Source organism: Poecilia mexicana, unplaced genomic scaffold (genome assembly GCF_051168715.1).
Source record: "Poecilia mexicana isolate PSO_F unplaced genomic scaffold, ASM5116871v1 scaffold_11, whole genome shotgun sequence".
NCBI classification, from domain to species: Eukaryota; Metazoa; Chordata; class Actinopteri; order Cyprinodontiformes; family Poeciliidae; genus Poecilia; species Poecilia mexicana.
In genome coordinates this window covers 13,695,358-13,706,339 of record NW_028263380.1, presented here as the reverse complement: position 1 = coordinate 13,706,339, position 10,982 = coordinate 13,695,358, and the positions used below count along the sequence as shown (strand labels likewise).

Below are 10,982 nucleotides of genomic sequence, written 5' to 3'. Positions count from 1 at the left end.
GTGAATAAATGTAAAGTACTGTATAAACACTGTGCTGTACGTTATATCAGTAAGCTTACGTTGCTGATAATAAACCACGTGACTGGATCGGTGTCCAGGTCTTTCTAGATCTTTCTGTTAATTTTGTTTTGTTTGTGCGGATTTTATCTGACCTCAATGTTTCCTCGGAATAACCAGACGACCTCGTTACAAATGCCCAGTTATCTTGTCATTGAATGCGTGACATTTTCATAATTTTCCACGTTATAACCGGTGATTCCCGGTAAACACGTGACCGCTCCGCGTGGTGTAGTCAGCGGCCCTGGCCCCACTTCGCTTGCTCAGTCGGATTCCAGAGATCCAGGAGGAGGGACGAAGCTGAACGGAGTTCGTTTCAACAGTTGCTCCCAAATAAATACGCTAAAGGTAAGCCTTTTGCGTGGTGGGGGAGATTTTATGTGACATATTTTTAAAACATTTCTTGTTTACTATTTCCGTTCTCGCAAACAAATATGTTATGAGAACGACGACCCCGTTTGCTTATTCTAGGAAGCCGTTACAGGTTCATCCTGCTAGCCAGATGTCTACGGTAGGAAACGAAATTCCGAAAAAAAAATGGAATGGCTGTCATTATGTTTATATACAGCACAAATAATGGCTGTGTTTGTCTTAAAACGAGCTGGCATCAAAGCAGTATAAACGCAGGGGGTGTGGGCATGTAACCGTGGTAAGACGTGTAAATGAGAGCGGATTTAAACATGGCGAGCTGTGTTTTGTGTTGTTGCGGATTTCTGTCCCAGTCGCTGACTTTAACGGTCCTCCTGGCCAGTTGAACGGTAATCTCCAGGATGATATGACCACAGATGGAGCCAGTGTCGCATTTTTGTGCGCAGTTGAGGCCTACAGGAGATGGATTTACATTCTGCAACGCGGGCAGTACTCTGTCCATGTTTCTGTTTTGGTTTGCAGTAACTCCCAGCTGTCAGAAAGATGATATTAGCTGTCGTCTGCTTACTGGCAGAGGCCTGTTTTTATTATTACACATAGATATTGTATCTATAGCTTTTCAGCTGGGATCACCTGTATAAGCAAATTCAAATGATTTATTCGATATTATTGCTATGATCAGCTTTGCGGCACTTGATTAGCAGTTCTGCTGATTGAATTTTGATTTTTATCACGCCTTTTGTGTTGTGAATTGGATATTGAAGGAAATATTTAAGTAATAATGAACTGGTAAGCGATTTAATAGGGATTAATTACTTCAGGATTACTTTTGGCTTACTATTAAAAGACAAGAGTAACACTGACTTACCTTTTGCCTCTGAGTGTTTTGATTACTAGTTAACTTGCCTTGGTTGCTTATTGTCTAAAACAAATGAGTAAGGTAATTCCTCTGGGAAATCATTAGTTTTTTGTGAAAGGCACATTCGCATAGACTTTCATGTCGCTAAATGGAAAAATATTATTCATATTTATTATTTTTGGTAATTGTTCATTAAGTAGAAGGGAGTGAAAGTGAAATGGTGCCAAGCTGTTTTTTTTTTTTTTTTTTTTTTTGCAACAATCTCTGTTTTGGTGGTTCTATGGGTTGGAGTAGCTCTCACTGTTTTAAATTGTGGAAAAACAAAACAAACAAAAAATGTTTTATTTATTTCATACATAATTCAAGGTTCACACTCCATCAACCGACACGGATTCAGTTGGTCTCTTCAAGTATTCTATAGAAAATAATTTAGTGTTGTAAAAACCTGATTTCATTTCCTGGTTTGGTCAGGCCACTTATGTTATGTGAAACTAAAATAGCATGATAATCAGGCCATGGGCAAATGTCATGTGAGGTTCTCAGCTCTGAAATTGTATTTGCTTTAACTTGGTCTCAATATTGACATAAAAACCCCATCTTAAATAATAGAATTATTTACTTCGGTTTTTCTTGGGACTTTGCACCTATTGGCCAAGCCAAAATGACCATATGCTCATAAAACCAGCTTATAAATGTTGGAAAAAGAAATACAACTTTGTCATGTTTTTAAATCAACTTTGTTGACGGTTTCTTGTCGTAGAGGTCTACACCTGTTAAGCTGCAGCCATCTGATGCAACGTTAGGTGTTTGCTGGCTATATTCTTGGCATGGCCACAGTGACTGCTGACACAGCCTGGCACGATAACAGCATCTTCCTTCCCTCACTACTGCACTGGCCTATAAAGTAGAAGCACAGCCATGGAGGCAGTTATCTTTTACATTGTTGATCACTTAAAGGCCGGCGAACAGAAATCATAATTATACAGAGAGTTGCCGTGGCAGTTCTTCAGTTTTAAAACAAAACATACAAAACCACATGCTTTTTTCCTCCTCTCAAATGTTACCAAACTAAATGTACAAAGTGAGTCAGCTATCATGTGACAATGAAACGGCATTTTACATTTTGTTTCATCAATAACTCGAGTTCCACTGACTGCATGTCATTTTTAGTCAGAAAAGCTAGTGCAGCTAGCCTCCACGTTGGCCCGACTGCTTTGCATGAACGTCTGCGGTTACAGCGTTTCATGCTTTTCCCTGGCTTACACATAGCATGTTTTCTGTAGTGTAGCTGAAGTATTGTGCTAACCTAATTGTGTTAACCTAGCTCTCTGACTGGCCTACTGAATCCCTCCCTTTAACCCAAATCCTTTAGCGATGGCTATCAGCGGCAGGCCGGCTTTGTTTTTACTCTCAACATCGTGGCGTATCGCCTAAGAGGATTTATAATCTCACATAACTCTATTAAAGCAGGTTAAACCTTCACTTAAAGTGTCTCTTTAAAATATCTACTGTATTTTCAGCGACCTCTTCCCAGTAGTGGCGGTGAAACCTTTGTGGTTAGGGAAAGTGGCCTCGCTGTCGGTGAGGCCACAGACTCTCACTACCCTTAACTGAATCGTCTTGGCTTCAGGGTTGTACATAATTTAACACTACTTTTTGTTAACATTTTTTGATTTGTTACATCAGGTGCTTTCATAATGATAACGGATCTATCTTTGCATCATGTAAGAAAGAACATTTTGTTTTCAAAGCCTCAGAGGAGAAAGCTGTTTGTGCTGAAGTTGGAATCATACTGACGTCACTGTGTTGTTGGTGTCATTTGTCTCAGAACTGTGTGTAGCGTCTATTTGGATTAGATAATCTGAAACGAGTAGATAAAATTGTCTTTAACAAGACAGGCAGTGTAAAAATCAACTTACCAAAGTAGATTTTTATTTCTAAGTTGTTGTTGCTTGGTTTAAAAGCACAAGATTTGCTAATTATTACTTTGAATGAGGGTAAAGTAAAAGCAAACCGTGTCACCGTATTTTCCACACTATAAGGCGCTCTGGATTATAAGGCGCACCTTCAATGAATGGCCTATTTTAAAACTTTTTTCATATATAAGGCGCATCGCATTATAAGGCACTTAGAACAGACCAGGGGTCACCAACTCCTGTCCTCAAGGGCTACCATCCTGCAACTTTTAGATTCACCTCTGCTCCAAAATGTCTGAGTTTCCTCACCAGAATTCATTCCTCTCTGCAATAGGCTGGAAACGAGCAGTTTATTTGGTCCAGGTGTGTTTGAGCAGAGACGCATCTAAAAGTTACTGGACGGTAGCCCTCGAGGACTGGAGTTGGTGACCCCTGGAATAGACGCTGCAGGAGAGGCTGGAGTTATGTTATGCATCCACTAGATGGAGCTGCACTAAAGTGAATGCCAACAAAACAGTCCGACTCCTGTCAGCGAGGAGAGCCTTCTGTGACTGGGCCGGGTCGTGGCCGGACGATAGTCACCCTTCTCCGTTCGCACACAGCATGTTCGTGGAGAATGTGGTGCTAAATGACCTGCAGACGACCTGATTCTAGACGGTCGGTAGGTAGATAGGTCAGTCAAACTTTATTAATAGATTACAAACCAGCGTTCTGAAAACTATCCCAACATGCACCGCGCGCTTCTTCTTCTGCGGGCGAAAATGAAGCCGGTGGCTGCTTACTGTAGTCGCTAGAGCTGTTGTGGCTCAATATTGGTCCATATTTAAGGCGCACCGGATTATAAAGCGCACTGTCAGCTTTTGAGGAAATTGAAGGTTTTTAGGTGCGCCTTGTAGTGCGGAAAATACGGGTTAGGGTATCTGATCTTGTTTTCCTTTTGCAAGATTCAAAATATTCCATTGTCACTCATTCTCAGTCTTTTTATTGCTGATAATAAAAATATCTTATATATTAAAATATAAATATACAATAAGAAGTAATATTCATATTAATTAAACGTGAATAATTAAACACATTTACTGCTCATTTTTGAGCCAGAAAACTGACCGTAATGCTTAGAGTAAAAAGACAAAAACAAGAAATTTAATATTTAAAATAAACAAACTTCTTCTCATTTTATAGTGGACTAACAGACACTGTTTGTATTTTAGGTTTCTGATCTCTTCACCCAGACCTAATGTTGAGCTTTAATCTTCAGTCAATCAATCAATCAATCAATCAATTATTTGTATAGCACATTTCAGCAACAAGGTAGTTCAAAGTGCTTTACATCACAAACACACTCACACACACACACACACAAATTACAAAAACACACTTGTCATTACACATCAGAATGTTGATTAATGTTTTATTTGTTATGTTTCAAAAGCAACTCTAAACAGGTGGGTTTTTAGTCTTGATTTAATGATACTCAGTGTTTCGGCCGTTTTACAGTTGTTTGGAAGTTTGTGGTGCATAGAAGCTGAATGCTGCTTCTCCACATTTGCTTTGGACCTGAGAGGTTTGGAACAACAGCAGATCTTTAACGTATTGAGGCGCGAAGCCGTTCTGTGATTTATAAGCTAACAGCATTATTTTGAAGTGTATTCTCTGAGCTACAGGGAGCCAGTGTAAGGTCTGACTCTTAAATGCAGTTCATGGACATTGAACAGGGAGGGGATCTTTGGGTGTGCATCATATGATTACTTTACTGCTCTGCTTGACGCTTATCTAATAGTCGATTGATCAAGAGTTTCAAGAAAACTGCGTCTCTTTGCGAATAGTATGTCATAGTATGCCACTGTTGTCTGTGGAGGGACTTAGCTCATTAAAAGCAGAACGTAATCTCGAATGACTTTAATGCTATGTGTCAGCATGAAGCACAGCCAGCGTTTGTTTGAAGCTTTGTACTGCGCTGTCCCTGTGGTGCATGCATCCTCAGACAGAGATCATCAGGACGGGCTCTGGAGTCCAAATGCATTTGCCAGGGCAAAATGGAGCAGTGTTGCATAACACTTTTAATTCTGTGTGGCCTAAAGGGGAGGGGCAGTGAGGGCAACCTGTAAACAGGGTTTTTAGTCCTCTGATCTGAGGCTAAGTGAGTATTGCCTTGTGTGAGGTGGCAGCAGGGTTATAAAATCAGATTGGACATGGATCGATGCATCAGCTGGCCAATAAGTTGGACTTTTTAATTTAACATATTTCAGCCTTCTACCATACCTTAGCTTATTCAGCCAATAATAAGTAGACACATCTGCAGCTCAGTGTTTCTGGCTAAGATCCCCTGTAGGCGTTCAGCCTGTTGCTCTGTTCCTTTGAAATAATAGCAAATCTTTAAAAAGCCTCATCCGCTGATTTTGATTTCCTATATGAAAAGTGGCTAAGTTTAGTAATATAATCACTAAGTTGTCCACAGTGGGGCGACTACTGTCTGGCAGTCAGCTCTCTTTCACGGCCGAGCAAAAGGGACGGTGGCTGATTTCCACACCTTGTGAAGGTGGATAAGATCGGTTTGATATGCAAGTATCAGCTGATCACTCAAAATTAAGGAAATCGGGGCAGATTCATTGGTGTACCCCTAATTGTTTGTGACCTAGATGTTGTTTTATGTTATGTGAGTCTCACCCTTCAGATTAGAGAAGCACATTGAAGTTGTCCAAACACCTGCGTTGTTAACGTTTCCTTTTAAACCTTAACCCATTGCACCAACTGCACATTGATGAATGCCAGCTTTAATACATATTTATTGTGCCTGTCTGTTTACAGATTGTGGCAGTAGTGAGTAATTACCCGCACCATGTCCCAGGACAAAAGTCGATTCCCTATTATGGGTGAGAGCAATCCGCTTCACAACAACGTTTACGGACCACCTCAACCAGGATTTGGCATGCCTCCCCCCAACTACAGCCAGGGTCCAGGGGGCCCTTACCCACCACAGGCTGGCTATGGACAGCCTGGCTTTGCCCAACCAGGTCCAGGCTTTGCCCCTGGCCCCTACCCCCAGATGCCCTATCCCCAGATGCCCTATCCACAGGGCCCATACAATCAGGGGCCGTATCAGCATGGACCCGGACAGCCTGCTTTTCATGGTGACCCAATGGGTGAGTTTTCTTATGAAAATCCTGTAGACAGTAATGTTGTTTGTCTAGTTATCCTTCAATTTGTTTATCTAATACCTTATTGTCTGTGATTTGAAATTTAGCCTCACTCAAACTTTTGAATATTTGAAAATATCTGAAAATGTGTGGAAACAATAAATAAGTTCCCATATGGGCTGATTAATTTGCTGTACATTCCAGGAAGATTTAATAAAAATCCATTATATTATATTATATTATATTATATTATATTATATTATATAGGATGAAAGGACAGACTTATAGACCTATTTGTAGATTTACATATTACCATATTCATGGTTATTTATTTTACACTTAGGTCATATTTAAATTATTTACCATATCAATATTATAATAAACTTTATATCTCTTATAGTTATATTTGTACTTTGGATAGAGTAGCACGTCAACAGATAAACAATTTCCACTTCCAAATGCAGCATCACTGCTCCCAATAACAATATTAGCAAATAGCTAGTAGACTTATTCTCAGCATCAGCTGAAATATTTGTTGTTCTGTTTAGTCAGAGATGATTAATAGTCCAGCCTGTGTCCGCAAAATCTCACCACTACTTAATTGTTATTTAGCAGCACCTGCAGGCAGCCCTGGTTACCACGGCGATGTTCCTCCTTCTTACTATGACAACGAAGAATTTGCCGGATCTGGCTTAGAGGACAAAAACATCCGACAAGCCTTCATCAGAAAAGTGAGTGAAATATTATAAGGAAATTAAAAAAAGAAAACAAATACACACTTTAGCTCCTAAATGTATATTTTTTTCCCCCATCAGGTCTTTTCTGTTCTCACAGTGCAGCTCTTGGTCACCTGCGCTTTTGTTTCCATCTTCACGTTTGTTGATGATGCTAAGCTGTTTGTGCAACGCAACCGGTGGACGTACTATGTGTCCTATGCAGTCTTCTTCGTGTCTCTGATCACCATCAGCTGCTGCGGGGATTTCCGCCGCAAGCACCCCTGGAATTTGGTTGCTTTGGTAAAGTCATTGCCTGAAATTTAAACGGGACAAATAAACAGATTGATGACCTCTGACACATAAACGGAATCTTCAAAAACTCTTGTTTCTGTATTGTTGTTTTAGTCCATCTTGACATTGAGCATGTCCTACATGGTGGGCATGATCGCCAGCTTCTACAACACAGAGACGGTCATCATAGCTGTTGGCATCACGACGGTGGTCTGCTTCACCGTTGTCCTCTTCTCACTGCAGGTCAGCACTTATCATTTTGTTTCCTACTGTTTGTGCTATAATTTAAACAAAAGATTACATTTTCTTTTATTAGTTTTTACTCTAACCAAAGTTTTCCAAATTAGGAATATTTGGGGGCTTTATTTTTCTAAATGTTTCTTTTTTTTTTTTTTTTTTTTCTTATCACAGAGCAAGTATGACTTCACTTCCTGTCGGGGCGTCCTCTTTGTGTGCCTGATTGTGCTGCTGGTCTTTTCGATTCTCTGCATCTTCATCCGCAACAAGATCCTGGACTTAGTTTACGCCTCCCTGGGGGCTCTGCTGTTCACCTGCGTAAGTTTAGGCCAACATGACATGATAATGCCTTAAGTTTAAGCTTCTCTTGGAAACTCTTGTGCATCATAGATGGTTAAAATTAGGGGGAGGGGAGTGGAATGTAGAGATAACAGGAATTTTCATGACTAGATTTTCCTAAGCTGATGTAGCTCCATTTGAATTATGGCTGCAATTAATTAAATTAAACACCACTTGAACATGCTGTGCATTCAACTCTTCCTTTGAATGAAGGGTATAGTATTGATTATATTTCTATTTACATAAAAGAAGAGATGCGGTCAAACAGAAAGAGGCAATACTTTATATATATTGTCTTGTTAAAAAAAACTCCAATGTACCTTTTTTTTTTTTTTTGAAAAACCAACACTTAGTAATTGTGATGTTAAAAAGTTTTACAAGTAAAAATTTACACTTTTGTGCATTTAGACTTAACCCTGCAAATAGATAGATAAATTCAGATAGTCCTCTTCTCCTGTGATCATTTTTAATGTTTTCTTAAAAATATTAAAAAGTGTTTTTTTTTGGGGGGGGGGGGGTTTAAAGATCACAGGGGAACAGCTGGAAAATTATCAGCAGGGGAACTTCAAGTGCTCTCCTTGGGATTAGGTTTCTCTGCTTGCAAAGATAAATGTATTTATCCTCCCAGCTGTGGCCAGATTCAAGTAGTTTCCCTTCATCTCTAAATTAATAGTTTTATTTGCTGCTTGTATTGTGACAATTATTTCTTAGCTTAATCTTCTCCTGCAATAGTCCTGTGTGCAAAGATGAGTGCTTTGTTTTTCACCAACAGACCAATAGGAGTGCCTTGCTTTGACTCTGAATTATAAACTGCTATAAAATACATAAAGAAACAGGTTACCTGTGAAACAAGACCTCATATATATTTTTACTTGGGGTTTCGTCTAGAAGAAGCTTGTGTCTTAACAGTTTTTACTTTGTTCTTTGCCCTCTCTGTTTCTCGGCTGCGTCATAAAACCCAAAAAATTGCCAAGGACTTTAGAAAATGCACAAGATTAGATTCTAACACAAGATTTTAACGTTATCTGAAGAATATGTCCGTGCAACGTGTGCATCTAAAGAACCAAAACAGATATTTTAGAGTTTCTCATTTCTCATCCCTTTTGAAAAGAACAAAACTAACCTCTTCGTTATTTGCCTTTTTGCAGTTTTTGGCTGTGGACACCCAGCTTCTTTTGGGCAACAAGCAGCTTGCTCTCAGTCCGGAGGAGTACATCTTTGCCTCGCTCAACCTTTACACTGACATCATCAACATTTTCCTCTACATTCTGGCCATCGTGGGGCGCTCTCGTGAATGAACCTGCACCTTCGGGGGAGCAGCATCAAGATGGAGAATGCCTCTCTTTGTTGTAAAACGTTGCTTACCTGTGCTTTTTCTCTCTGTCTCATCTGACTTTTCCTCAGCTGTTCCCTTCACCTACCTGTCACTTGAAAACACACAACGCTCTGTTTTCAAATGAAGAGTTTGTCATAAAATTCAACTGAATGAGGACACTTTTTATTTCCTCTCTAATAAATGTTGCTGCAAACGGAAAACCCATAATGACACTCCATCTTTCCTCTGCTTCTACTAACACATTCAGCTGTATCTCAATCACCCAAACTGCCTACTTCCTGTAGGACTGGCCACATAGAGAGCCACACATGCTGGGCTGCGGGTGCTTGGCACTTAGCTTCGTCTTGCTGCAGAGCTTAAACTGAGAAAAGAGGGGAAACTAACACAACTGATGCAGAACCAGCTTTGCCTGAATATAGAAGACAGTTTTAGAAATAATTCTTACTCCAATCTGCCTGTTTTCATAAACTTGTCACCTTTTTTTTTTTTCTTTTTTTTTTTTTTTTCCCCCCCAGCCTGCGTGATTAAATTCTGCATGGTTAAATCGGAAATACACGCAAAGACACAGTATGATGTCAGGAGTCAGCGGAGGAGAGCCTCCGTCTTGCTTGTCACAGCTGTAAATAGTGCCGTGTTTTACTGTTGATGATGCCAGTATACCCCTCCTCCACCCGCTACCACCGCCCTTTTCCTACCTCTGAAAGGCATGCTGGAGCGTACGTACGGATGTGTTGCTACTGGGGCGGGGAATATAATCCTCGATGACCAACATTATTAAAAAAAATTAGCATAAAGGAATATTTTAATCTTTACATTATTTTGTAAATGATGGATCAAATTATATATAAAAAAAGACCTTTTGGTTTAAAAGAATGTATGTAATGAGACAAAAAAACGTTTGTATTCTTTGTACTTGCATTTGTCTATTACTTTATCCTTGTGTTGGTAAATCCCTTTTGAGTGAATATTGATTTGTCTCACTGCTGGTTATTAAATCTGATACTGATCAAACTTTGAAGTAAACCCATACCAGATATGAAGGAACTTAGAACTGATCTGAAGTCTTTAAAGGTTTTGTAATCTCTCCAGTAATGTGAACAGAGCAGAGAAAATGCACTAGCAGCCAAGTGATCTATTAATCGAAACATGCATACAAATTTGAAGGGTGTGTAAATTTATTTATTTTTTTTGTTTGTTTTGTTTTATTTATACCTGCTGCATGATCCTCTCCACATTTGCACGTGCTGACAACTTACACAGTGCAGCTATTCTTGTTTTTGAAGAGACACTGCTATTTGACAACCTTGTTAGATTATTGTTTCTTTTCGTTTTAATGTTTGTGTCAGATTAACATGTATGTGTACATAGGGCAACTTGGTGTTTTGATGTATAAAGTAGGTAAATCAGGCTACATGGGTCTGTTCGCATTGTATATTTGCATCAAAATGAAGGTGAATTGAAATTCCTTAACACAGCTGTCTGCTTTCCATTAAAATAGATACAATGGGAATGTGTCGAGTGTTCATTAAGGTTTAGATTTTATTTGTCTACCTGGAATTTACTAGTTATCACAGCACATATGCTTTGTAAAAAAAAAAGCATATTTTTAAACAGAAGTTACCACACCAGGAAAACGTGACCACAGTTACTGTACAGGTGTTTAGCAGTCCAGTGAAATAAATTTTAATATTATTTAAAAATGTTTTTTCAGTCATTTAACTAAAA

The 10,982-nt window shown here is 39.3% G+C and overlaps 1 protein-coding gene across 2 annotated transcripts; it reads left to right on the top strand.

Annotated features, from left to right (window-relative positions):
* The first annotated feature begins 284 nt into the window (after nt 1-284).
* Nucleotides 285-10,767, top strand: grinaa (glutamate receptor, ionotropic, N-methyl D-aspartate-associated protein 1a (glutamate binding)). Of its 2 annotated transcripts, none has more exons than XM_014988484.2 (7): nt 285-405; nt 6,010-6,344; nt 6,954-7,069; nt 7,154-7,354; nt 7,460-7,588; nt 7,757-7,900; nt 9,070-10,767. In XM_014988484.2, the coding sequence occupies exons 2-7, from the start codon at nt 6,041-6,043 to the stop codon at nt 9,217-9,219; spliced, it is 1,044 nt and encodes a 347-aa protein (XP_014843970.1). In that variant the 5' UTR covers nt 285-405; nt 6,010-6,040; the 3' UTR covers nt 9,220-10,767. The 2 variants fall into 2 exon arrangements, with proteins under 2 accessions (XP_014843970.1, XP_014843969.1); XM_014988483.2 differs by having other exon boundaries at nt 6,951-7,069.
* Nucleotides 10,768-10,982: the final 215 nt, after the last annotated feature.